General features: G+C 48.4%; 1 protein-coding gene across 6 annotated transcripts in view; it reads right to left on the reverse strand.

Annotated features, from left to right (window-relative positions):
- Positions 1–611: 611 nt before the first annotated feature.
- The window catches only part of LPIN1 (lipin 1), a 130,062-nt gene continuing 102,757 nt past the window's right edge, over positions 612–27,916 (reverse strand). For 5 of the 6 annotated variants that reach the window (XM_027556044.1, XM_027556045.1, XM_027556050.1 and 2 more), the window contains 9 exons: positions 27,753–27,845; positions 24,436–24,515; positions 18,611–18,737; positions 17,218–17,366; positions 16,609–16,695; positions 11,934–12,086; positions 8,637–8,751; positions 7,001–7,104; positions 612–3,147 (listed from right to left, as the gene is read on the reverse strand). In XM_027556044.1, coding sequence (XP_027411845.1) covers positions 2,988–3,147; positions 7,001–7,104; positions 8,637–8,751; positions 11,934–12,086; positions 16,609–16,695; positions 17,218–17,366; positions 18,611–18,737; positions 24,436–24,515; positions 27,753–27,845 — 1,068 coding nt within the window. In that variant the 3' untranslated portion in view covers positions 612–2,987. The remainder of the gene's footprint in view (positions 3,148–7,000; positions 7,105–8,636; positions 8,752–11,933; positions 12,087–16,608; positions 16,696–17,217; positions 17,367–18,610; positions 18,738–24,435; positions 24,516–27,752; positions 27,846–27,916) is intronic. The other variant, XM_027556048.1, reaches the window with a different exon arrangement.

The following is a 27,916-nucleotide window of genomic DNA, read 5'->3' on the forward strand; positions in this document are numbered from 1 at the left end:
TACAGCTTAGAGGCCACTGAAATGAGCCACATCCGGCAGTCCTCAGCAGCTCCCCTGGCCCTGCCTTTTGCGCAGAGACCCCAATAAAGGCTGTGTCCTCGGCTCTCCCCTCACTCTTCTGCCTCCTGACCACCGTGGGGGTTTTCCCATGTGGCCTCCCACTCTGAGAAGCTGGAAGTGTAATAAGCTTGGTTCTCCTGAGCTCTCCTGGGGCTGCACCTGACTGATGTCCCATACGAGAGCACAGAACACAGCCCGCCTGTGCAAGAGCCACACGTTAAACATCGATTATGGGCCGAGTGCTGGGAGATACCCCACATACAGCATCTACCACAATTCTCCCTGCTTCTAAGTCGCTCCCTTCAAGGTGAGATGAGCCCCGGGGAGCCCAGCCCTCTCCTATCTTCACCCTCTTTCCCTCCCAAGTGCACACAGAGGGTCAGGATTTCACCAAAGGCATCAGAAAAGGTGGGCTTTTTTTATTTCAATATTGAACAGTTCAAAGCTTTAAGGTTTTTGCTTTTTAAGTAGAAAATAAAATAGTATGCTTGATATCATACAACAGGAAATCAGTAACTTAATAACTTATCAAAAACTAAAATTCACACGCCTGGCTTTCAGGGAAGTCTTTCATTGGTCTCATTTATTACAATATATACTAGCTCTGCATCCAGGACAATGCAATCAAGGATTACAGTGATTTTTTTATCATTGTACCAGCATGTACAAATACAGATCAAGTGTTGTAAATAAAATATATTTAAAATGGCGATCCCAAACCTAAAATGGAAAAGGGAATTCTCTTTGAAGTTATCATCATTTTCCCCAGTGTACCCGGGATGTACATTTTTCTCCATCACGTGTGATGAACATTTGATGACCTGTCACTATGGAGGGATCCGTTTCCATGGGGCAGCTTTGAAATGTGTGGTCCAAACACAGCATCCTAGCCCGTGGCCATGGGGTCACAGAGTTTTGGGTGTGTGAACATTGATTAAACTAGCACACGCATGCGAGTGAGTGTTTCCCAGGTACAAATCTGATTTTCCAAAGCCCACAAGGTAGATGTGAAAGTTACAGCCTCTCCGGGGTGGTCACGCTCTGATTTTGACACAAACCTGACGTTGCAACTTTCTGGAAGGTGCGCTCTGTTTCAGAGGGCAGTGGTGTGGAAGCTTAGGGTACACCCAAGTTGCATGCTCTCAACGGCTGGTCATCCTGATGAAGGGCACTCACCACGAGGGACAGGTGACCCAGGGCCAAGGCCAAATTCCTCCCAGGGCAAGGGAGAAACTGGGCCAGCCTCTGCAGACCTGTGAGCTGATACTCGGTTCAGAGCAGTTAAAATTCACCCCAAAATACCCTTGAAACAGAAAGAATGAGTGCAGCCTCCGAACGTCACTAATGAGCAAGCCCAAGGTAAGGCAGGATTATTTTAAATTGTTTTTAATGCCTCCAAAACAGGGATCTGCACATGTGGATCATGCTTCCGTGCAAATCTGCGATTAGCTACGCACAGGCGCTGGTGTTTCCTGTGTGGCCACATGGACCATCAGGAGGGCATCCATTGCAGCAAAGCCCACCAATTACAAGAAAGGATTTTCTTTCATAGAAAGAGTAGAGTTGCCTCAGCTGTTCCACTGTTTGCCTCCTATGACTCTAACCATGCGATTTAAATAGGAGAGCATTTCAATCAATGGAGTAAAACACTCTTTAAAAAAAAATAATAGCTCAAAAAGTAAAGCGAAATCTTTCACCAAAATAATTTTTTCACTTTTCAAATTATTCTCTCCAGGAGCCAATTTAATAAACAAGTAAAAGATCATCTTCTACCAGCTTAAAGAATGTCATTCAAATAATTGCTGACCCACTTGCCCTTAATCTGAGTGGGAAAAGCGAAGGGAAATAAAAAGTATTACTCATAAATTCCAAAAGAAAGTCAGCGTGGTGAGGATTACAGAATAAGGCTCTTTGGATGATCTAACACGTATATCTTTTTAATGTATTACTGACAGTTATAATAGATTATGGCTAAAATGCTTATTAACAGTAACCCCAGAGTAAAGTAATAAATAACACTATCTACAAAGAATATATAATTTAACTTTTACAAACTGCTTTTCTTAAAACCAACCAGTTTCTGTTGAGAGCTCAAGAAAGAAAGCGACACCATCACCGTTTGGCATAAGCTCTGTTCGAGCCCCCATTTTCAGCAGCACCTTGCAGGCTAGGTTGCTGGCAGAGTGTCAAACTAATTCGAAATACTGCCTTGATAGTTATTTCCTATAATCTGAACTTAAGGCATTGCAGAGTCACAGGGAGCTAGCCAAAGCACATTCTACATAAAATGTCTGCCACGGATGCGTTAAGGCATAAACATTCCAGCCTCGTGCCGCAAAAAATGGGGGGAAATGTGCCAGTTTATATAAGTTAGCTTTAACTAGAAGAATGAGAGAACTTAGCCAAACATTTGACTGGTCAGCAAACACCGCAAAGGGACATCCGCAAGGTCAAGGCCCAGCACGGGGAGGTCTGGAGTCCCTCCCGAGACCTCAGATCCAGCTCACAGGACCCTGCACAGCCCTCCCGCCGTGCGCAGCAGCCATGGCACCAAACCACCACGTGGCAATGTGTCCACCACTCTCCCGGAAGTCCTGCATACTTGGCACCCCTCCCTGGATCTCGTCATCCCAAGGACCCCCGGGGTTCACAACCCATCTTGCACACTAACCACTCCCGGCCTGGACTGGGCTGCGGAGGGCAGCGGGGCACGGCCTCCACACCAGGGGTTAGCCGATGCCCACCCCAGGGACAGACACCCTTCGCAAGTTACTTAGAAATGACAACCCCAGAGTTGGGGCGGGGAGGGAAAACCTCCTCCTCGGTCCTCTATGCTCTTAAGCAAATGACTGCACGTCCCCAAACCTATCCTTTAATGGGAGTGCCCAGTCTTCACAGGATGTCAGGAGGGGGTGGCCAGGAACCTTCTAGGCTGATGCAGAATGAACATCCTGGTTTTCAAAGGGTGGCGGTGGCTCTCTCCAAAAGGTGAAGTTACTGAAGGTGTCCGAGCAGGGGAAGTCAGAAGAGTGGCTCCTTTTCAGCAAGGGGAAGACGTGGTCGACAACTTCGCACAGTCTCACGTACCTGGAAGGAGAAGGGACTGCATCACCACCTGGACACGGGGGACACCTGCACGCAGCCCACGCTGCGCCTGGGCGTCAGGGGGAACCCACGAGCCCGCAGAGGGGACCACGTGATTAACGCAAGGGAGGCTGTTCTAGAATAGTCCCTTGCTAACTTATAGGAAAAGCAGAGGGTCTGCCCACCAAGGAAGAGTCAGAGACGGCCCCGTGGGGGAGGCGGGTGCGACCCGACCTGATTCGAAGGACAGAGCAGAAGTGAAGACTGGAAGCTATCAGTAGGGCAAACACACAGACATGTCACCCGCCTGGGAGGTGGGGAACCACAGAAAAGAAACGTCTCCTGGGCGTCACCCGGAGGCTGAACACTGTGCAGTGAAAGGGCGCTGGGCCCCGGGGCTGAGACTCGGATTCGACCTTCAGCTCTGCCACTGAGGGCTTCCCTGGCGGCTCAGACAGTAGAGAATCTGCAGACTCGGGTTTGATCCCTGGGTCGGGAAGATCCCCTGGAAACAGGAATGGCTACCCACTCCAGTATCCTTGTCACTGATGAACTATGCCGTCTCCGACAAGCAGTTTCATCTAAGCCGTAACTTCCTCAACTGGAAAGGCAGAAGATGAAAACTGCACAGTGTACATGCGAGGATTAAATTAAATGACGTATGCACAGTAAAATAATGGGAACCGACGCTCCATAAATGTAACAATTAATCATTGACATTGTAAAATAGTTTGCCTTGGCTAATTATTAGTCTCAGGGGAAAAAAGCCCTAGTTGGCATAAGGGTTATGAGACCTGGGATCTACTCCTGTCTTACTGCTGTGGGACCCTGGGCAGGTGTCTTGCCCTCTCTGGGCTTCAGGTCCTTCTAGAATGTGGACACGGGCCTCATCGGTGTTTCTCAATGCTCCCTGTAATGCTCTCTCACTCTATTTTCTGTGTATTCCCAAAGAGACATTGCATATTAGTTTCTGTGGCCTAGAACTACAAAGAGAAAGTTGCATATTGAAAATGCATTTTCAGACCTCTGGGCTCCAACCAGAAACTATGATGAGCCCAGGCCTCCTTGCATGTTCCCAGAGCCTTCCCTGACAGTCCCCAGGTCCCTCTCCAGTTCCAATCTGCTAAGAACCAGAAAGGGCTTTTGAAATCCAAACTCCATAAATTCACATTTCTGAGACATAAAACAACTTTTAAATAAGGGTGACTGTGTGTATTTAACAAAGGACTTCCAGAGAAACATTGTACTTACACAAAATGGAGAAAATCTCTCTTAACAAGCAAGAATTGTGTCTTTCCCAAGGATTGAAACAAAATTTTAAAATACTTCCTGGCTTGGAGATCTGTTTGTTTGAGTTCTGTGACTCGGGGAGGCGGCCCCTCCCTGCCAGGGGGCAGCTCACATTCATCATCAGGGTTCAGCGGCACCAGACCCAAACCCAGTCCGTCCATGCCTCTCTCGGGCCAACCCTCCTCACCAGGTCTGCTTCAGAGCAAGCGGCCCCGAAGCACTGCTGGCCATAAAGGCCAAGAAAGAAAGCGCTGAAGCCCCCCACCTGGGGTGGGCTCCTGACTTCTCAGAGACAACATGCCAGCTCCCTAGGGGCAAGCACCTGCTGCGCTCCAATGCCAGGGTTCCGAGCTCAGACACAGGATTCCAAGCTCAGGACACCAGCCTGGCACCCGAGCTCCGAGCCAGAGAAAAGCGTGTGCTTTCCTGGGGAAGGAGCGCTGCTCTCCCACAGGAACAGCCGTCATCTCCTGGTCCCGGTAGAAGGTGACATCATTCTTTGCCAACATGTAAAGTTTTCTCCCACAAGGCGTGGGCACAGCATGCATGTGGGCTCCTGGAAACCTGCAGAGCTGCGGGAGTCCCCCTTCCCACGCCCCTCATGACGAGACTTGCCCCTTGGCTGCTGGCTGGGCAGAAACCTTTGCCATTTCCGGGTAATGTTTCATTTGACTTCTTTTGACCCTAAATGGAAATCCGCTGTCTCCTCGAGACCAGGAACCACTCTCATGGGTGAGCGGGGAGGGGAAGGGAACTGAGACACTGTCGGGGTGGGGGGGCCCCCACTGAGAACTCCGGAGGGGGAGGAACTGCACAGAGAGGGGGAGGAAAGAAGAGTTCCTGCTGTCACGGGCTCCCAAGGCCATGCCCAGCACCGCCTCCAGTTCCCAGGGATTGGACGAGGGTCCTGGCTTCCTGGCTCCACCCTCCCCTTGCCCTTCCACACCCTAAGAACTCCTTAGGTCTGGCCTGGCCTGGGGGAGGGAGGCTTAGGGGGCAGCCCCTAGAGCACCTCTAACCTGCAACTGTCCTATTTAGGCTGGATTAGACTCCAACAGGTAAAAGGACCATCTTGAAAATGAACATCTGCTTGAGGAGAACCTAGATCTCTAATTTACCAAAAAAACAATCCTTGGGAAGCTGCTGGACCCAAACTCCCCGTCTAACTCCTCCATATGAGGAAGGCCCCGCAGGCCCCCTAGTGTGGCCTAGGCCAGGGCAGCTTTCCAGATCTCCAGCGACCAGGCCAACAGGGGTACAACCTCTAATACAGACAAGGCAGGATGACATCTGTCTGCCCAACGTCACCCACTGACAGGTGACGTCACCCAGTGGGCACAGCTGAGGACACGTGATCCACTTGAAGCAGTTAAGAACCCAAAGCAAGACACATCCAAGTCAAGAAGGGCCCCAGCCAGCCAGGCGGCCTCCCTGCAGACAGTAACCCTGTTGGGCCCACGGCCTCGGGGAGGAAGGGCTTCGGCCAAAAAATATGAGAGGAACTCATAGTCACACGGTGATGTTTCCGGCAAGAATATTATTATAGGTCAGGATGTGAAGGGCTATATACGTTCCTCATCTTTAAATATAGCTTCTCATGATATTTTACTTTGGTTACATTTCTCATTCACATTCTAGGCTTTCAAAGCAAATTTGGCAAATCTCAGCCAGTAGTTTTCAAATTCATGCCATTCTACTCTGTAGCAGCATCTAATTAAGCATTTAAATATTTAACCCAGAGGTGGTTGTTACAGCAGCAACAGTCATCTTTCACTTGCTAAGTCCTGTCCAACCTTTGTGACTTAATGGTCTGCAGTATGTACACCATGCTCCTCTGTCCTCCACGATCTCCTGGAATTTCCTCAAACTCATGTCCATTGAGTTGGTGATGCTATCTAAGCATCTCATCCTCTGTCGCCCTCTTCTCCTTTTGCCTTCAATCTTGCCCAGCATCACCGTCTTTTCCAATGAATCAGCTCTTCACATCAGGTGGCCAAAGTATTGGAGCTTCAGCTTTAGTACCAGTCCTTCCAATGAATATTCAGGGTTGATTTCCTTTAGGACTGACTGGTTTGATCTCCTTGCTGTCCAAGGGACTAGTCTTCTCCAGCGAAAATGTGAAAGCATCAATTCTTTGGTGCTCAGCCTTCTTTATGGTCCAACTCTCACATCTGTACATCACTACTGGAAAAACCATAGCTTAGACTGTATGGACCTTTGTTGGCAAAGTGATGTCAATGCTTCTTAATACAGGGTCTGGGTTTGTCACAGCTTTTCTTCCAAGGAGAAAGCATCCTTTAATTTCATGGCTGCAGTCACTGTCTGCAGTGATTTTGGAGCCCAAGCCACTGTTTCCACTTTTTCCCCTTCTATGTGCCCTGAAGTGATGGATCTGATTTAATTCAGGTTGTCCAAAACTTAGGTTCTGGACAAAATCTGAGAAATTAAAATAATTTTTCTTTGTAGGACTTAAGGATTAAAATGTAGGTAGCCAAAGGATTAGAAAGGTATACTGTTAACTGTAAAACGTCACTCCAAGGTCATTGACAATGACAGTGATACTCACGAGGAGATGTTGGTCTTGGCATGTTCCTGCACGAGCTCTCCTTTGGGGTTCACCGTGAATATCCTGTTCAGAGACACTCCCACTTGCTTGTACGAGTACACATCCTATATTTGGAGAAGTGTTAATTAATCAGAAGAAGAGTTCATGGTATATACAAATACATGATTTTTCAGATTTGATACAAATACAAAGGTAGAAAGGGCAGACCTTGGGGATACAGCAGATTCAGATCCAGATGCCATAAACAAGCCAGTAAAGCCAATCGCATAAATGTTTTGGTTTCGTGGTGTACATAAAAGTGAGGTTTACACTATACTGTACTCTGTTAAGTGTGCAACAACTTTATGTCTCTAAAAAAAATGTGCATACCTTAATTAAAAACTACTGCTGAATTGACATATATACACTAGCATGTATAAGACAGATAGCTCGTGGGAAGCTGCCGTGTAGCACAGGGAGCTCAGCTTGGTGCTCTGTGATGACCTAGAGGGGTGGGAGAGACAAGGCTCAAGAGGGACAGGATATATGTATACTTGGAGCCGATTCACGTTGTTGTACAGTGAAAACTAACACAACATTGTAAAGCAATTATCCTCCAATTTCAAAAAAAGCTATGATAAAAAAAACGCACTGTTGAAAAATGCCAACCATCATTTTTGAAAGCACCAGTGAGCTTTCAGTGAATCCTAGTCGTCACATAAGAGATCACTGATCCCAGATCAGCACAACATATAAAATCATGAAAAAGCTTGAAATAGTGCAAGAATTACCAAAGTGTGACACAGGGACAGAAAGTGAGCAAATGCTGTTGGGAAAATTGTACCAACAGGCCCACTTGATGCAGGGTGTTTCAACTTTGTTTGCTGAAACGCAAACTTTCAACTTGGCAAAAAAAAAAAAAGTGCATTACCTGCAAAGCACAATAAAACAAGCTCCAGCTGTATTACAGAACTTTCATTAAACCAGAACAATACCCCCAAGTAGAGTCAAGAAATAATATCTCTGGATGTGAAATCAGTAAGTCAGTTGTGCTCTATGGGCCTCAGTTCACTCATCTGTTGAAGAGCCGAGTTAAAAAATCAACCACCTACCATATCCCTTGCAAGTCTAACAACTTTCCTTAAGGTTCTTCACTCACCCATTTTCTTGGGCATGAGTTTCAAAAACAGGAGAATTTGATCATTAGGAAGTCCCAACTATATTCTCTAATATGCTGAACTTTCCAGCCAATGTGGGTGGTATGCACAAAATCTCAAAGTATGACTCTTGCCATAGAAAACAACAGCATTCACATAAGACACTGAATTCACCTCTGTGCTCTGTGGTTTCGTGGTTCCCTTCCTATAGAAAGGCTCTAATCCTATTTAACGTTCTTGTTTTGCTAATTTAGCACATAATCTGGACTGTCAAGTTTCTAGTTTCAAATTTCAAGCTGAAACCCACAAGCCCACCTTCAAAGAAAACTAGAGGCCGTGAAATGAAGATGCTGTCCTTGCCTTCAGATACGGGCAAGTGGATCTTTAGCAGCTATGTCTAGGAAGAGGAGGGTCTGGCCTTACAGTGGCCAGCCTTTCAGATGACGGCCATTAGAACGTCAGTAATTTCAAGAGCTCGGATATATCCAACTACTACTTACAGCTGGTCGGTTTCCAAAAGCAGCATAGAAGGGTTCTGTGTTCGGGAAAAACAGGTTTTTGATGTCTGTCAAACACTGGACTTTAAACTTCTCTGGCTTCTTTTCGATCACTTCCCTGTTAAAACAAATTGATAAAATAATGGGTCAGCGCAAGCCTATTAAGAATTCATTAGCATCAAACTGTTTTTAATCGTCAAAGATGCTGGGATACTGAGTACATTCATATCTTTGGAAATTAAATATGTGTAAGTCAGTTAAGCCGTCCCAGGAAAGCATAGACAGAAAGTGAATCCGCACTTTCAAGTCTGCCCACAAAGAAAATGCCCTGGAGCAGTGACTTTGCTGAAGACCTCAACCAACCATCCAAAGAACAAAGAATTCGAGGGCACAGAAGAGAGAGCCTCTTCACTCTCTTCATAAGGCCAACAGGACCTCAGAAACCAAACCTAAAGAGGTGAAGTAGGTGGAAAGGACGGTCGGTGCAAAGGTTCTAAAGGTTCTTCACCTCACTGCCATAGACTAGGGAAGACCTAAATAAGTGAAGAAACAAACCATCTAACTGAACTGAAGATTCAATATTATAATGATATTAACTCTCTATTGGTCTATAAAGTGAAAGTGAAGTTGTCCAACTCTCTGTGACCCCATGGGCAGTACAGTCTACCAGGTTCCTCTGTCCATGGGATTTTCCAGGCAAGAGTACTGGAGTGGGTTGCCATTTCCTTCTCCAGGGGATCTTCCTGAGCCTGGGATTGAACCTGGGTCTCCTGCATTGCACGCAGACGCTTTACCATCTGAGCCACCAGGGAAGCCATCTATTGGTCTATAGATTCCCTGTAATTTCAATTAAACTCACACCAGGTTGTTGTCTGTATGTTTTTACAGAGCGTGACTTGAATAACACAGATGAATAAAGGCCAGAAATGGAGGCTCACATTTATGGGCCCTCGATTTATGACCCTGATGACAAGTCAGAGCAGAGGAAAAGGGTAGCCTTTTCAGCAAATGGAGTTGAGGCAACTGAACAGCCATAGAGGAAAAAAAAAAAAATGGACACCCTACTGCACTCTGTGTACAAAACTCAATTCCTGGTGAATTACAGATGTTGGTGTGAAAAAACAACACTTTTAGATAAAATATGGGAGACTTTCCTTGGGCCCACAGTCAGAGAAGGTTTTGTTAATGCACAGAAGGTACAAACTACAAGAGGAAATGATCTGTCCAACTGCACGAAACTCAGATTTATGTTCATCAGAAGCCATAAGCTGGAGAAAGATTCTTGTAGTACTCATAATAAAGGCCACATCTATAGATCTATAGAATCTGTAAGACTCTTACAAATTAGAAGGAAAACAAGGGAAAGACATGAACAGGCACTTCGCAGAAGATGACACCCAAATGCCCCAGAAACACACGAAGACATCTCTTTCCCACCAGACTAGCAGAAATGTAAACAGCTGACAGTGGGTAGGCAAGAAAGGAAAGCTGATGGGAGGAATATCCAGCACCGTTTGCTGTTGGTGCACAAATTGTTTCAACCACTCTGGACAACAACAAGCCGTGATTTAAGAAAGCCAAGCATGTGCATGCTCTGTGGCCCAGGGACCCCGCTCTTGAGAGTCCCTAAGAGTGGAGAACCACAAGTGGCTCGAGCACCCACCAACAGAAGACTGGGTAAACAGGCGGGGCAGAGTCCAACCACGGGACCTACAGAAGCTAAGACGAGCCGGTGACGGCCACTTCCAGCGATCCTGGAGGCATAGTATCGAGCAGTAAAAACAAGCTCCGGAGGACGCACATTTGTTTACATCAAGTTCACAAATGTGCACAATTAAACATACTGGTTAGGATTACATGTATTTGTACTGACTACTTAGAGGAACAGGGAGGGATGAACACAAAATCCAGGGAGAAGGGTTACTGTTCCTGCCCAGGGATGAGGGATGAGAGCAAACAGAACCTGGGGCACAATGGTTTATCCTCTGGCTTTACTTGAGTCTGGGGGCCCGCTAGTGTTCACTGTTGGATTACTGGATGATCTCAAAGGTCCCTTTCAGCTTGCATGCAGAAATACTGTATATATATACGTGTGTGTGTATACAGTATGTGTGTGTGTGTTAGTCACTCAGTCGTGTCAGACTCTTTGTGACCCTATGGACTGTAGCCCGCCAGGGTCCTCTGTCCATGGGATTCTCCAGGCAAGAATACTGGAGTGGATAGCCATCTCCTTCTCCAAGGGCTCTTCCCAACCCAGGGATTGAACCCGGTCTCCTGCATTGCAGGCAGATTCTTTACCATTTGAGCCACAGGGGAAGCTCATATACAATATGTGTGTATATGCACACACACTGCACATATTTTAGAACTCTTCTTCTGCAGCTAAACAAAATGTAATTTAGATGATGATGGTGATGACAGTGATGATGAATGGTGATCGTGATGGTGATGATAATGGAGCCCCAAACTGAGTATCAGAAGACCCAGGGGCTGGTCTTGGCTCTGCATGGACTTCTGTGGACTCTAGAATCCTCCTTAGCACTGTAAGGGCCTCACTGTTGACATCTAGGACTCTTAAAGACACATGAGTGGCTATATGAGTCTCAAACTTTAATCCACTGTGGGACACGGCCCTGGGCCCCCAGCTCCAGGGAAGCTGCTGTTTTCCTGTGCCCACGCCAGGAGGCCAGACTTAGTTTGGCTTGGTTGTCCTGAATGCGGGCATGAAGGCGAAGGGAGGAGGGTCATCGGAAAATGGGCTGGTGGCGGTCTGTAAAAACAAAATGGTGTGACCAGGGCTCAGGAAGTCCCAGGCCAGGTGGTGGTGGTGGCTACAGAGAGGCCACTTAACCCAGCCTAGGTCCCTGATCAGACAGGAAAGAAGCACATGGATTCTCAGAGTTGCTAAGACACAGACCAGAAGTGTAAGGTTTGGGGCAGGGGCAGCTCCCCACAAAGGAGGGCAGCATGTGCCAAGGCTCAAAGCAGAGACCACCTCTCTGGACAATGGAGACTGCGTTCAGGAGCCAGAGAGAATGAGACGGGCGAGGAAGACAAGGCAGGTGGCGGAGAGCCTGTGATGCCAAGCTTGCGGCTGCCGTGGCTTTTTTCCCAAGGGCCATGATGGGCTGACAGAAGAAGCTGAGGGTTGTGGGGTCAGACCTGCCCTTGAGGATGAACCCTCCAGTGGCCAGCATGGAGTGGAGGTATTGGTGGGCAGGATGAATAAGCAGGACAGGTCCAGAGCTGGCCCACAGGTGTGGGGTTGGGGGTTGGGGGGGTAGGCAGGCCGAGCCTCACCTGTGCAGGGCGGAGAAGAGGCTGCTCGGGCTGAGCAGCAGCGGGCCCTGGGGCAGCACCGTGCCACGCTCGTTGACCCAGTGCAGGTAGCCCCGCGTCATGTCTGCCATGCCAATGGCCCGCGCCGAGCAGTATAGAAACTTGTACCCGTTTCTGAAAGAGAGACAAAACGTTTGCCGTGAAGGGCATCACATACTGGAGCCATTTTGGGTGCACAAACCCTGATCCGTATCTGCTCCGTGAAGATGGGCCCGGCTGTAATTCCCAAGCGAGAGGCCACCTCCTCTAAAATCTCATTTTCAACTGAACTTCATTTCCTGTCATTACTGAAGCACCTTCCTGGCCTCACTTGGTTTAATCCTCATGGATACCTCACTCCTTCCACTCTACTGTTAGGGAAATTGAGGCTGGAGGCACCAAACTGGCCAACCTACCTGCACTGGGATCATTCATATCTTTCCATCTGGCTGGTCACCTGTATCCTTTATAACCCTGATAAAATAAACATGTGAATGTGTTTCCTCAAGTCTTGTGAGCCATCGTCAGCTCTGAGGAGGGGGTGTGGGACCCTCATTTTGTACTCAAGTCAGGCAGAAGTGTGAGTAAGCTGGGGACCTACCACCTATAACTGGTGTCTGAATTTGGGGCAGCCTTGGGGGAATAAGTCCTTAACCTGTGGGGTCTATACCAACTAGGTAGTGACAGAATTAAATTGTCAGATACCCACTGGTATCTGCAGAGAATTGCATGATTGCTTGTGAAAAACAGATCACATGGGAATATTCTTCTGTTAAATATTTAGTAGAAATGAATTTCCCTTTTTTTGAGACTTTGAAAACCTACGAGTCTAAAAAGAGATGTGGTATAAATATTAAATAAATGCCAAATTCAATGCCTTACTATAAAGACAGAATATAAGATACATACCACTAAGACTTTCTGTATTGATGACATGTTTAAATATTTTAATGTATTGGATTAAATATATTTTAAAAAATTTAAACATCATCTATGGGCTTCCCTGGTGGCCCAGTGGTAAAGAGCCTGCCTGCCAATGCAGGAGACACAGCAGACGTGGGTTTAATGCCTGAGTCAGGAAGATCCCCTGGAGGAGGGCATGGCAACCCACCCCAGTATTCTTGCCTGGAGAATCCCATGGACAGAGGAGCTTGGCCACAGTCTATAGGGTAGCAAGGAGCTGTACACAATTGAAGCGATTTAGCACAGTACAACGTAAACTACCCACGTCCCATCCCACTTACTGCTCCACTTTGACTGTTTCATAGTGGCCAAAGAACCTGCCTCAAGATTTTCCTAGTAACATGTTCTTTAAAACCAAGAAACAGGAAAGAGTTACAATACAGAGAATCTACAAACACCAGCTTATCCGGAGTACAGAAATGTATCTGAAAATCAAGCAACCTTTTTAAGTACACATCTTTGTATCCGAGCTAATTAATGTAATTTTTTTTTTGTTAATCACTATTTCTGTATACAGGTCTTCACATCAAAGTCCTAAAAGCTGCCACCTGCAGGGGTCTGAAATGCTCATTTTATTCGAGCCTTGATTTGCAAATGCTCTTCATGGCTGGATCATGCCACTGGCTGTCCTCGCTGGCTGGCCTTGCCAAGCGAGTGTTTTGCTTCAAAGGCTGTTTCTAAACTTAGCTGGAAAACCAGCTCCAGGATGTCCTAACCAGAGGAACACCTGTTAGTGGCAACAGGGATCACCTTTCCAGAGCCTTCACCCCCAGAAGAGCCACGTGAAAGACCAGGTGTCCCCATCACTCGCTCGGGGGGTAGGCAGCACCCCGCACAGCATCCGGCACAGTCCCTGGCGCACAGTGGGGTTTGGCTGTGAGATCTTCAGGGCTCTCACGGAGCACTGGTTTGAACAAAACACCCTCTTGTGACTTTAATCGCACAACCCAGTGGCATAGCACAGCTGGCCTCACAAAGACCTAGGGGATCGTGCAAGCCGCTTTCTCACTTTAGAGAGGAGGGCACTACAGCTGGGCTCAGGAGACGGATAGGAGGGTCTACAGGGAGCCGACGGCCCCTTGAGCCCAGGTCCACAACTCCCTCCCACTCGCCACACCCCTCCCTTCCGGGCAGGCGGTGATGATGACGCAGTAACCTGAGGGGAAAGACAAGAACCGCTGTGGAAGGAGAAAGATTCTAATGAGTCTGCTAATGATCGCTTCCCATCCTCACCATCCTGACTTCAGAGGATGCATTCCTCAGGCCATAGATGAACTAATTTATCTATGGAAACACAGGAAGCAGTCACTCTCGCTAAGTCACGGAGGCACTGATTTGGTTACATGAATATCACAATATTTATCAAGCAACACAAGAAATTAGAACAATTATTGTCCATTCTCTAATCCTCCTTGGCTCAATGATCTAGATATTTTAGGAGTCAGTCCTTTTCTTTCCTTCCACTTATCAAACACGTATATTTGAATGAGGGAGTCTTCCGATCTCTTCCATTTGTATCTGCTAGAGTTCTTTTTAATCAATAACCAAATCAGCTTTTTAAAATCGATAACCAGGCAAGCTTTATATCCTCTCTGTGAACAAGGTAATAATCAACCTGACAGCTAATTTCTCATGGACTGACTTACTCAAGTTATTACACCTGGCAAAAAAAATAAAAATTGCCTTCATTTTCTGTTGTTTCCAGGTAAACGGTTATCTGCAACTGGTCTTTCCATTAGAAAAATACTGCAGAGTGTAAAATGTAGGAGGGACCCAAACTCAAAGAAAGCAGAAATTCAAGAGCAATCAGTCCAAAACCCCGCAAGTAAATGGCCTCTGCTCCCTGGTACTCTGCATGCTGAACATTTCTCTGAACCCATCTCTGAGTAACCACAAACGTGACATCAACAGAAATGACCTCCCAACCTTTGCCAGTTCTCAATCCCTGTACTTTTCCCAGTTGTGGCTACCTAAGACCTGCAGGAGGTGGCGTGTGAGATGCTGCTTGGATGGGGATTTTCTCTAACCAGCTACAAAAGTCGATGCCACGTCCAGCCTGAGTGAGTACTCCATGATGGCACCTGGGCCACCAAGACAGGGCGAGCCCTTGGGTACCAGGGAGGCCGGGGGAGGAGGACACAGAGCTGCCCGAGTATCGATTCTGGCCTGGAGAGGCTTTGTGAGAAACCACGGGGTCTGAGCCAGGCATTACAGGCAGGAAACCTGTGAGAGGCAAACATCAGAGGTAAAGGCCCTCCAAGCAGGAGCCATCAGGTGAGGAAAAGTGGGAAGATGGGAAAACGAAGGATGCGGTGGGGAAGTCAGACTAGGGTCGAGCAAGAAGTTATGGGGCAAAGCCACAGAAATCAGGAACTAGCAGAAGCCTGACCCAGCACTGCTGGGTTTGAGAGCCATACAGAGGGGCCTGCACTTGCTTGTGTCCAGAGCCCCTGAAGGCCATGCCCAAGCTGAGTGAGGGTCCGAACGTCACTGGTGTAACCCTGTGGGTGCCAACGAGGACACGCATCAAACTTGGTGAACGAGTTAAGTGTCAGGTTCCTTACTCTCAATTGCAACCAAAATGAAAACACCACAAGTCCTCTGTAACTGTCAGATCCTCATCCACAGATCGGATTCATTCTAAACTAGCTAATCAAACAAAAGAATGATCAGGCATTCTTTGGTAAGCTACTCAACTTTCATTATTCAAGAAGATAACTTTTGTAGGAAAACCTAAGAGGAACACAAATCAATACCAAAAAAAAAAGCATCAGCACCCTTTTTTTTTTTTTAACATTACAGTAAGAACAGGAATAGATTTATGTTCCAAAATCCAGAATCAGCCAGGCTGGGAGCTACTCAATATCCTGACCCACAGGGGTTTCTTTGGAATAAAAAATAGAGACAGTTTTCAGTGTCAGGCTAGTCAAGACAGTTCACAAGTGCATTAATCTTCAAGGCAAAGAGCCAGCCATGGGGAGGCTGCGGGAGACTCCAGTCCACAGAGAGATTGAAGAAGTGGGACTAAGCGCCTGCCAGTGTGGGGGAGGGAAACCCCAAGGGCTCTGACCCTGGAGATGAACCAGAGCAGAAGCAACGGACGGGGAGCTGGGCTGACCAGGACTCCAGGGGGTTCTGCCTGGTAGCAGCTATGGGAATACGGACCAATCGTTTTAACTCTCTAAGCTTAGAAATGACAATATTTGCTTCTCAGAATTACTGTAAGAATGAAGTGACACACGTGCCCAGTGCTTGAGAGCAACTCAAGATGCACGATCTCATCCTGATGTCCCGGGTACAGGCCCCTCGGTGGAGTGCTCCCCGGACCAGGTGGACGAGACGGGCCCTGCAGGCTGGCCCACAAACCTGCTTGGAATTGGGACCGTTTTTAGCCTAAAATACATCTTGTGGCCAACGTCAGACTACCATGTCCCCACCTGACTGTGAACGTCGACCCGACCCCTGAAGCTGGCTGCCACCATCTTCCCTCCCCATCAATTTTCAATATCCCGACCACTTCCTTTCTTGCCTTTTGGTACTGAATTCAAATGCGGAGCTGGCAGGCTTCCACCGTGTGCTCCACCACCACCCCCGCCAACTCTCCCTGGCTGAGGGTGCGCCTGTCTGTGTAAGCCACACCAGCAAGAAAGGTTACGTGTGCAGACTGCCGCATGTTCCCCAGCTGTGGACTTACTGGCTCACTTTATGGTACAGCTTGGCGATGCCCTGGTGGGTCCAATCCTTCCCCAGGGTGGGCAAAATGTGCCCGAGAGTATCTGATCTGAATAAAGACAGAGAACAGAAAAATTAAATGACGAGGGCACTGCGTGAACTGCAGTGCCTACTGTCTAGCACAGGGAACTACAGTGGATACCCTGTGACAAACCACAATGGAAGAGAGTATGGAAATACGTACAGCTGAGCCCCTTTGCTGTACAGAAGAAATTAACACAACACTGTAAATCAACTACACTTCAATAAAATCTTTTTTTAAAAAAAGAGAAAGGCGGGCATCACTAAAGGAAGAAAAAAGTTCACTCTGATTCACTGCACCAGAGAAGCCTCATTAAAAATGCAAGTGAGATATACGACTTGCTCTCTGGACAGAAACCCTGAGACTGAGCAACGATGTCAGGGAGCCACTGCCCCAGAGGGAAGAGATCCCCAAGCCCCCACTGCAGCTGTTTAATTCAAGGAGCCCCAGAAACTGAACTACATGAGCCCCAATCGGCCCCAGCAAGAGGAGCCAACGCACCTCCAGGCCCAGGGCCCACAGCCCCAGAGTAGGTGGACTCAGACTTACCTAGTGATGGTCCCATCAATGTCAGAGATGACCACCTTGTCGTCCCAGTTCCACAAGTAGATGGTGCCCTCGCAGCGGCACGTGCCCTGGTACTGCGTGGTGACACTGAACACCACGTCGTTCGGGCCGTTCTTCAACTTCAGGCTTTTCTGAAAGACAGGAGCTTTGTGTCCACTGGAGGGTGAGGCCCGGGGGGGACACGTGGTTTCCGTTCCATGAGAAACCAGATCTGGACTTTATTTTTTTTTTTAATCACCACCCCAGGCCACCGTACAATTCTATCCCTGCCTTGCTCTCGATGAGGATGGTTCTTTCCAGGACTTGGGCAACCTGAACCCCAGCCCTCCTCACAGGCCCACGTGTAGGGCAGCTGTGACACATCCCCCAGGGGCAGGTGACAGGCACTGGGGTTCACTACAGGAAATCACAACCCCAGACCGGGATGTACTTCCTTGGCCACGGCTGAGCGTAAAGGGTCATGACCAGAGAAACAAGTCAAAGCCAAGTGCGGAACTACAATCCCCACACCAGTCACGAGTATGGATGATGACCCACACAGACTGGAAAAAAGCAGTCTCAGTTATCACGCACGTCTCAGGTCCAGAAGCACAGAGGCCAGGTTCCAGGAAATCACTCCAGCTTCTGAAAGCATAAGCCCCTTTTGGGGGTTCTGAATCTCTGCACCAGGGCCCTCAGGTGCCAGCCAGCTGGAGGCCAGAGTCCAGGTCAACCCCGGCACTGCTGGACAGGGCCCCTGCCACCCAGCTGCTGCACTAGGACCGCAGGCTGCAGGGGTCTGGCCTGTCCCTTCTCTTTTCCCATAAAACAGCATCATGGCTAGGCCCGGCCACCACGAACTCTTGGGACAGCTGAACGGAGACACCCGCTCACTGTCTGCTCATGGGAACAGGGTCCAGGCCTGACTCATCCTGGTGGTACAGATGCACAGAAGAGGACACCGTGGTCAGGGTGGCTCCCTGCTACCAGTAGCTCTCGGAACCCATCACAAGTGTGGGGGAGTGGGGTAGCCGGAGCTTCCCCCGATTCAGGAGAGGCAGCTGACCTAACAAACATCTCCGGGAAAGTGGAAACAGCCCCGTGACATGTGGTCTATCCATCATTTACACCTCGAGACAAACACCCTCAGGCTACCCTCCTCCAACACTTGAGACCAGGGAGCCTCCAGGGCAGACACAGGGGAGCGCAGCTGGACAGGAGGCACCGAAATGGGGGGGATGTGAGCCCAAGGAGGATGGGAACCGGTACTGGGCCAGAAAAGGTGCTCGGGGCTGACTCAGGGTGGGGGGAACCCAGTCCATGGAACCCGCCGAGCACGGGTGGCAGGAGCCGGGCCGGAACCCACGTCTCAGCGGAGGGAGGAAAGGGCCCTCACCAGCTGCTCTGACGTGAGGCGCAGGGTCTTCTTGTAGCTGACGCTGGACAACAGGGGGAGGTGGCTTGTGCTGGACGGCTTGGCGGCTGCATGCTCCTCATCACTAGAGGATGACTCATGCTTTATTCTGGAACACACAGTGATGTAACCACCAATTAGGAAGTCCATCTGGGCAGCCATTAAACACGCATTAGGCAGGAATCGATGACGGAGTGCTGTCCCTGGGGCGGTCACTTAGCAGATGCCGTCACTAATCCCATTCATGAGGCTCCTGCATTATTCACCCGGGGCCGCCACTCCTCATTCAGGTGCCTGCTTGCTGGCATCATCACTCTATTTTAAACCGAGAGGCTCCCCCCGTCCTCCCTGCAGCCTCGGAGGATGCCTGTGTTCTCTCTTCCCCCATCCCAGGCTGCCAGCCAGGCCAATCACAAGGAGCCCAAATATTTCCTACACGTCCAAGCCCATTCGTTTCCTCCAAACACACAATTCCAAATAACGAGGTCACTCTAAGGACTTACAAACGGGTGCCAGGGAAGCCAAGGAAGACCCCCCCCCCAACTCTCCTCCAGAACCCCTCAGCAGGCTGCCCCTGGAGCACAAGCCACACCTCATTCGTCTGCACACAAGTCAAGCTCCGGACCCCTCCACATGGGGGGTGGAAGGGAGAAGGGCCTGGGAGGTGCAGGTGGGGAGCAGGCTCATTTTCTTCAAATAACCTGTATAAAGCATGTTAGCAAATAACTGCTCCCTGGATTCGAATTCTGCTATGACACCACCCCCAATCTATAGACCTGCTTCCCAGGACCATCTTTAAAAATGCCTTAACACCAAAGTGCTTCCTAAACGTCTGTCAGGCTAAAGGGTGACGGCTGAGTGATCTGGAACAAACCGGTCCCAAGGCCCCGGGTGTGCACTTCCCCATAAAGCCTCCTGCTCAGCACATCCCTTTATGCAAAACTCCAGCTTCTCCTGGTGTCTCAGGGGGTTCTCGCCTGGTCCTCAGCATCCTGGCCTTCCCCCTTGCCTCCCCAACCCTTCTATCAGAAAATGGCCGGGTGTTTCCTCTGCAGCTCGTTGCTTTCTTGCCCCACGTGTTCATTCCAGAAGCAGTTCCTACAATCCAACAGCACCCTGAACTAGGGAGATGCAAGGGAAGGCCCGTTACCCTGCTTCTGTGTGGTTTCTCCCAGCTCTTTCCCCGCCCAGAATGAGCTACCCCTCCCCAGGGCCCTGCTCTCCACCTTACAAGGGGTGGCCCCCGGTGGGCAGTGGGCTGGTGGACTGGAGCTCAGGCCACCAATGCTTCTAGGCACCGTGCCAGGTGTGGAAGTGAAAGTGGAAGTGTTAGTCACTCAGTCGTGTCCCACTCTTTGCGACCCCGTGTACTGTAGCCCGCCAGGGTGCCCTCTGTCCATGGGATTCTCCAGGCAAGAATACTGGAGTGGGTTGCCATGCCCTCCTCCAGGGGATCTTCCCAACCCAGGGATCAAAGTGCCAGGTGTGGGGATACAGCAAACAGCCTGGCCCCGGCTCCCTGGGGCCTTTTGTCTGAATAATCACAACAGAGCAGGACAAGGGCTGCATTAGGAGGACAGAGGGTGTCCTGGGAGTGGCTGGACCAGAGGCCCCGGGGCAGAGAACATCCCGGGTTTTGGCTGGACTGGAGGCCCTGGAGCTGTGCGGATCAACCACAGCTGAAGTCTCAGACTTGGCCATCACGGGGTCACAGCCATGGTGAATGAGGGTGGGGACAGGTAGCTATGTCCACGGAGACAGAGCACGCAGGCTAGAATCCTGATTGGTCCATGGCAGGGCTAAGCCACATGTAGACAAACCAATGTCCGTGACATCGAGGACAGGTTCCTGGTAGAGTGGAGACCTGGGAAGCCCAGGTTTGAACCGCAGGAACTTCAAGCTGTGTTTTCCTGCTCAGACTATTTTCTCTCTTGCTTGATTTCCTCATCTTAAAGCAAAGGGAAGCAAATAGCATCCCATGCAGCAAGAGATCCCAGGAGCCAGCAGATAACAGACAGATACGCATCCCAGGAAAAGCCTCACAACCACAGAATTCCTCCCGGGGCTTCCGTGGCTCATCTGTAAAATGACTCAAAAGCCCCTCTCCATCCCAACCCTTGCCGATTCTAAGAGCGATGCTGACCCTTCTGAACCAACAGCCTAGAGGTTTCAGACAGACAGGTACACATGGTCCTGGAGCCAAAGCAGCCTGAACAGAGCCCGGGTGGGAACCTAGGACAGGCAGCTACAGGCCCCTTGTTGAATCGGGTAATGTTCATGTTCCATGCAGACAGTTCGGAGGGAAATGAGATCCAAACGTGAACCGAAGCTCGCAGTGACTACAGATTGACATGAGCCACTGCTGGCGATGCGCAAGCCAAGAGGGTGAGCTCTCGGCTCCATCTGCCGCTTTAAGACAAAACCCCAAACCCCTCGATCGGTGCAGCAAGCCTCGTTTGAGGGAGCACAGGAAGGAAAACACAGAGACAGAAACTGAGACAGGAGCCGTACACCTGAGCTGGCAGTGCCGGCTGGGGGCGAGGTCGTGTGCCCCTTGGACCTGGCCGCCCCTGCCCCCTCCTCTTGCAATGGTCCCTAATGTCACTGGCTTTGCGCTGTCTGTGAGAAGCGACAGGCAAAAAACCAAAAGGCCTCATCTCACTCCAGTATCCGTGTTCAGCCGAGGAGCTGTGCACAACACTGAAGTTCGCACTTGTCAGCGTACAGGTTCCGATGGTATTTTAATGACTTGCATGGTGACAAGCTGTTTGCTCAATTACGAGACTTCAAGGACTGTTCTGTCAATCACAAGTCTGTCAATTAGGAGAGCACTCCAACATTTTTTTTCCCTAGGCAATTGCATGAATCTAATTAGCAGATGAGGATGCCAGTAAAATGAAAAGATGCATACTGCTCAGGAGAACTTCGTAAGAAGGCTTTTCAAAATCTCAAATCCTTTTCGCCAAGAGTCAGTTCTTCATTTCTCAGGTTTTGTAAAGAAGTATACGTAGCATGACTAACTCAGAGTGGTCAATAGTCTATTTCTATCTAACTGGGCAAAGCGTTTGTGTCAACACTTGAATAGGATCCTATCAGTTCAGTTCAGTCGCTCAGTCGTGTCAGACTCCTTGAGACCCCATGGACTGCAGCACACCAGGCTTCCCTGTCCACTGCCAACTCCCAGAGCTTGCTCAAACTCATGTCCATTGAGTCAGTGATGCCATCCAACCATCTCATCCTCTGTTGTCCTCTTCTCCTCCCACCTTCAATCTTTCCCAGCATCAGGGTCTTTTCAAATGAGTCAGTTCTTTGCATCAGGTGGCCAAAGCAGATCGTATCAGATACTAAGAAAATCCAAAACGCTTTAGACAAACTATCAGCTGATCTCCCAACTGGGGAAGAGCAGCAGAAATGACCTGCTGCTAGGCACAGCCTCGGCGCACTCCACGGCCTCCAGGAGCCACCACACTGCTGCTGGAAGGAAGAATACAGACCCTATACCAGCCGCTGTTGTGTTCTATCCCTCCTTTTAAATCTCTCTGAGCCCCTGGCCTGCTGTTCCCAGGTCTGAGACTGGCATATCGCAGGCTGGACTTGGCTGACATCCTGCGTTTGGCTCGTACTGCGCTGTATAATTTTAAAACACTTGCAACTGCACAGTTAGGACAAGCCTGAGTCCTACAGAGCCACCCTCCTGACGCAGGCACAGCCCGCGTGGCCCTCTTTGGTTTCACATTCTGAACCTCCTTTCCCATGAAGCTGTGAGCTCAGCTTTGATGAGCCAACTTGTACGGGTTGTGTGTCAGTCGCCTGCCCATTTCCAAGATGACGGAAGAAACACCGAGGGGCTGATGATTTGCCAAAGATTAGAGAGAGTCCCGGCTCGCGCTGCCTCTTGTGCTTGGAAACTACTGTGGGACAGAGAGGTTCTCAAAATGTTCCCTGCATTTCCAGTGCAGCAGTTTTAACTGCTGGGTTAAACTGCTTGGGACAGAAGGGTGGCATCTCTGCTCCTGTCTCCTTGCCTGGGCTTCTCTCGGCATGGACATCATTCTTGTTCCTTAGCTCAGATTCAGAAGGAAATTGCCCAAAGCCAGGACTCCAAGCCAGATCTGCTTGACTCCAAAGCCTGCTGTGTACAGCCTGCTGCTTCAAACAACTACTTACCAAAAACCCACTGACTTCCTATCTGGTTACCGCCTTACCTGCTCAGGACTGTGCACTCTTAGCCCAAGCTCCATCTTGAACACACCTGCCCTCTCCCTTCCAGACTCACTCAAGGTACACTCAGAGTTCCAGGTCGGGGGACTTCCCTGGTGGTCCGATGGCTAAGACTCCGTGCTCCCAATGCAGGCGGCCAGTGTTTAATCCCTGATCAGGGAACTAGATCCCACATGCCGCAACTAAGAGTTCACATGGCACAATTAAAAAAAAATATCCCGCATGCCAAAAATGAAGACCAAAATTCGGCATGCTGCAACCAAGACCCAGTGCAGCCAAATAAATAAATAAAATATATTTTTTAAAATTCTGGGTCAGGAAGGTATCCAGATAATCATGCTGGAAAGCCCCTCCCCAGAGAATGAGCCAGAGACAGAGGGTGAAGAATGGAAAAGAAACACACAAGCGCATCAACCTTTCTCCCTTCTCCAGGGCAGACCTGCACGGGGGCAGGTGGGAAGGGGCCGTGCCGGGCACCATCGGAAGGAACAGAAACGGTGTCCTCCAAAAACAGCCCAGCTGAGAGCCAGCCCCGCCATGCAGTTTTATCCGGTCCTACACACTCTTCTCACACAGAGGACAATAAAGAAATCAGACTGTCTCCTTCGTGACACCTACATGCGTTTCTAGTTCCAACAATGAATTCTAGAAATGACATCGTTTCATATACAGAGCTATGGCCAGGAAGCCAAGGACTGGACAGCTAAGCCTGCCTTCCCCAGGAAACAATAGGTTGGGAAAATCTCATTGGCTCAGTGACAGTACACTTAAGGCATGCCTACTCTGAGTCAGGCACTGGCTTGGCCTCCGAGGTATAAAAGGATGGAGGTAGGCAGCTGGCCTTCAATGAATATGTCAGAATTTTCTGCCTGTAAATAAGAAATGCAATCCTGGTTCTCTTAAGCACAGGAATACTATAAGGGTGAGGTCATCAGTAAAGTTATTATACTATATCAGATCACTCAATATTGATATAATAACACCATCAAATTAGTGGCTGATGGCACTGTCCTCAGAGGAGTTACCCTCAAATCCCATAGCATCAAAACAAAAACACATAACAAGCAGGTTACCCTGAAGATAAAATACTACTAATGTGGATAAGTATTATCAAATTCTAATGTCTGCTAGGCCAAGTTAATATCAATCCCTATCAATATTTAACATAATAAGTCCTAGTATGTGACTGAACCATAGAGAAAGGCAAGCTCCTGCAAAATGGGCACTTTTCACATCATCCCCATATCACCCATACCATTATTTATCACCACAACACTTGTTATTACCTTCTGCAGACTGAGGGCTATCACGTTCCAAGACCATGAGGAATGCTCTTGTGACATTATCTCATTTACTTTGGAAAGTCAGTATCTATGGAGTGTTTCCATTTGATTTATGAGAAGATCAATTTCAGTAAATTACTCCAGGTCACTGAGTAAATGACAGAGCACCAGGCCTGCAACCGAGATCTGTCTAAATTCAAGGCCCAAGCTAATGCAGTGAACCGTATCAGCATCTGTGGGGCGTGTGCCTTGACTTTGGACACAGACAGGGGCTACAACACCCCAAGATGACTGGCGCTGTACCTGGTGGCCATGCCCAGCTGTGACGGCTGCTCCCCGGTGCTGTGGCTCTTTCCCGCCAGGCACTGCTCTGGCTTACTTTCCTGGAGAAGAAGACGACAGAGAATCATGGACGCAGCAAAGGGAAACCACCTGCGTGACAGCAGGTGTTCCCTGAGGGGCTCCCTGAAGTCCAGGGCAGGGCCCCCATGCCTTCCCCAATGGCACACCCCACCCCCAGGGATGGAAGGGTCCTAGTTATTCCTTTGCTTAGCTGTCGTCTACAATCGAGCTGAGAAACATTTTTGACAAAAATAAGTCTGTTTTCCATAAGCGTTTGTGGCACCAAACCAAGGCTCCATAATCACGGCAGCTTATGCAAATGCTTTATCAAGGGCTGCTTGGATACGCGGGGGCTTTCAAAATATTTTCTTCTAATTGCTGATAGAAATGCCTGAAAATATTTTCACACCATATTTTGCTTGAGAAAAACATGGATGCATTCTCTTTTTCAATCCCGTGTGCTCTTAATAGAAGATGCTCCCTTAATGTACTGCCAGCGCTTTGGAATATTGAGAGCTCTGGGCCAGTCCTGCTTCTCTGGCTTAAAAAGCTCAGGCAAGTGATGGAATGTTTCAGAGTTTCTTTTTCCCACCAGCAAGGCAAGGGTGGTGACATGCAGCTCCTAACAGTATCGGAAGGACCACAGAGATTCTACACATAAACCCAGAGCCTGGCCTACAGCAGGCAGGGAAGGGAGAAGACATCCACCTGCCAGCAGACATCGCAGGAAGTCATCACAGGCCAGACGGACGTGTCAAGGGACAAAGGCTTAACAGTCACATCTCCTTATCTATAGTCATTCGATCTGCAGGAAGGTTAATGCATTTAATGTTGATAAAGAAAATGAGTGACAGAAACAATATAACATGGTGACTAGCTTAACATATGATGGGTCCAAGCTATTTTCAAAAATTCTTTAGCTTTTATAAGCAGGCAGATAAATGATGTGAAAAGAGGCCCAGTAATGTTTAATCTATCTATTGAGGCAGGTAACTTAGCCACTGCTATTAACAATTCTTTATTAGACTTGTTCAAAAATACATGTCTATCTGAAAAGTGTTTAGTGTTTTTAAAAGATATTTCATAACTCTTCATCATTTTATGCTGGCATTCCCCTCAATTCCAACTAATGAGACTCTAGATACTCTGCAAAAAAAAAAAATAGGTCCCTAAAATAGCCTTCTGTCTAAATTCTAGAACGTTCTGTTCTCTAGTAAAGGAATCAGAAAAGCCTTTTCCACTTTAAGTCTCCTAAAGTAAAGTGAACGCTAGCTATAACATGTTTATACCCTCTTGGAGGAAATGAGGGTATAAAAAGCTCAGGGATGCTACCAGAAAACACCCTAAAATGGTGTTATCTTGGTAAAAACACTTCCAACAGACTCTTTCCCTTTGAAGTAATGAAATAAACTGAGCATCTGAGCTTTTTTTTTTCACTCTTGTAACAACCAACTCAGCTATTGTCCTCAGGGTTTTTTCACACTATATTCCAAGTATGATCAGCATTCCTTCTAAAATCTGCTCTGGGTCCATCTGGGTCCTAGGGAGACCACAGGGATCAAAGCCATACGTGGTCTCTGTTTTCATGGAGTTTAGGGTCTGGAAGGGAAGGGAGGGTTAATTAAACAGCCACACTAATCAGTGTATAATTATAAATGCTGGCAAAATTTGTGAAGGAAAAGTTCACAGGCAGGGCCATGAGGGCAGAGAACAGCAGACCAGATCAACCTGCCAAGAAAGGGCCATTTAACATGCTAGATAACTAAGAGAAAGGGATGAGAGGGGTCCTAAGGACACCAGGCAGAGAAAGTAACACGTGCAAGGGTCCTGGGGTAGAAATGACACCACAGCAGAGAGGGCGGGGGAGGCGGCAGAAGAGGAGAGACTCTGCAGGGAACCAGGGGCCAGGATACACAAGGCCTGTGGACCATATTAAGGATTTTGGTCTTTAAGAATCGGGGAATCCACTAAAAGCTTTTAAGAAAGGAGTAATATAAATTGGACTGTTACCCTAAAAAGACCAAGGCAACTACGGAGAATGAGGAAGAAGAAAAGGCAAGAGTGGATACAAATGGACCATTTGCAAGCAATCTTAGGAAAAAGATAGCAGCCTAGATTTTTGGGGGTGAAGATGGAGAGAAATGGAAAATGGGAGCAACATACTGGATGAAAAACTGAAAAGAGGGGTGAGGGAAAAAGGAAGTATTAGCTTACGGACGGACAGTGGTATCACTTTCTGAATGTGGTCCAGCAAAGGAAGAACTCTCGAGAAAACCATCAGTTTGATTTTAGAAATGATGAGTTTGAAGAGCTGAAGCATCCACGTGGTGACATCTACCTAGCTGGGTATTTGATAAATTAATGTGAATTATAAAATACCTTCTTGGTTAATAAAAATGGAGTCGTTGTATAGGCGTGGGTGAGGCTGCCTGGGGAATAACGGGCAGTCTTTGAAGAAGAGAGGTTCCTAAGACAACCCTGTAACAGTAGTAGTATTAGTCGCTCAGTTGTGTCTGACTCTTTGCGACCCCATGGACTGTAGCCCGCCAGGCTCCTCTGTCCATGGAATCCTCCAGGCAAGAATACTGGAGTGGGCTGCCATGCCCTCCTCCAGGGATCCTTCCAACCCAGGGATCAAATCCAGGTCTCTCGCATTGCGGGCAGATTCATTACTGTTTGAGCCACCACCAGGTAAGCCTGAGGACCCACTTGTACAGCAGCTGAGCCAGAGGATAAACAGCCCCTGGGGCAGGGGGTTGGGGGACAGGTGGACACACTGACATGGAAGCCAAGAAAGAAAGTACTTCCAGAAATAGGCTGAGAGGCTGGCAAAGGTCTGAAGAAAAGTATAAGTGTTTATAGAAACAGAAACCAAAGTCATGTATATTTTAGACATGCTATTGACATGAAATGACTAACAGGAATCAGTCTACGCTATAAGTCTGCCTTGCTAAAACTGTTCTCATGAGCAACAGGAAGATATTTTACTTAAACATTAAAAAAAAAAAAAATCAGGTTAAATCTGTCTTTTCTATAGATGAAGAAACGTTCCAGAGTGGGAGTGACCTGACCACACTCTCCAAGCGGAGAGGTAACAGAGCCAGGATGTGAGGCCATCTCTGCCCACCCATCCCGGTCCTTCTCCACCTCCCCTTGTTCTGCGCTGCCTTCGCCTGCATGGTGGCAGAGCTGGCTCCTGGCTCAGTGTGACAGCTTTGCTCACTGACACGCAAGCCCTTGCTGAGCCAGGCAGAAACACTTGTGTTTTCCAAGCTTACCTCTTTGATTGTGGTGTTTCTTCCCCTCCATGAAAACCACCATCTTCCTCCCTTTCTGGGCATCTTATCCCTCATGATAGACTCCACCGTGGCCTGTTTTAAATGGATGGTAACATAAATAATGGAACCAAAAAAAGATCAACTTAGCACATTCAAACCAAAAG

The sequence above is a fragment of the Bos indicus x Bos taurus genome, chromosome 11, assembly GCF_003369695.1.
Source record: "Bos indicus x Bos taurus breed Angus x Brahman F1 hybrid chromosome 11, Bos_hybrid_MaternalHap_v2.0, whole genome shotgun sequence".
In the NCBI taxonomy this organism is placed as follows: Eukaryota; Metazoa; Chordata; class Mammalia; order Artiodactyla; family Bovidae; genus Bos; species Bos indicus x Bos taurus.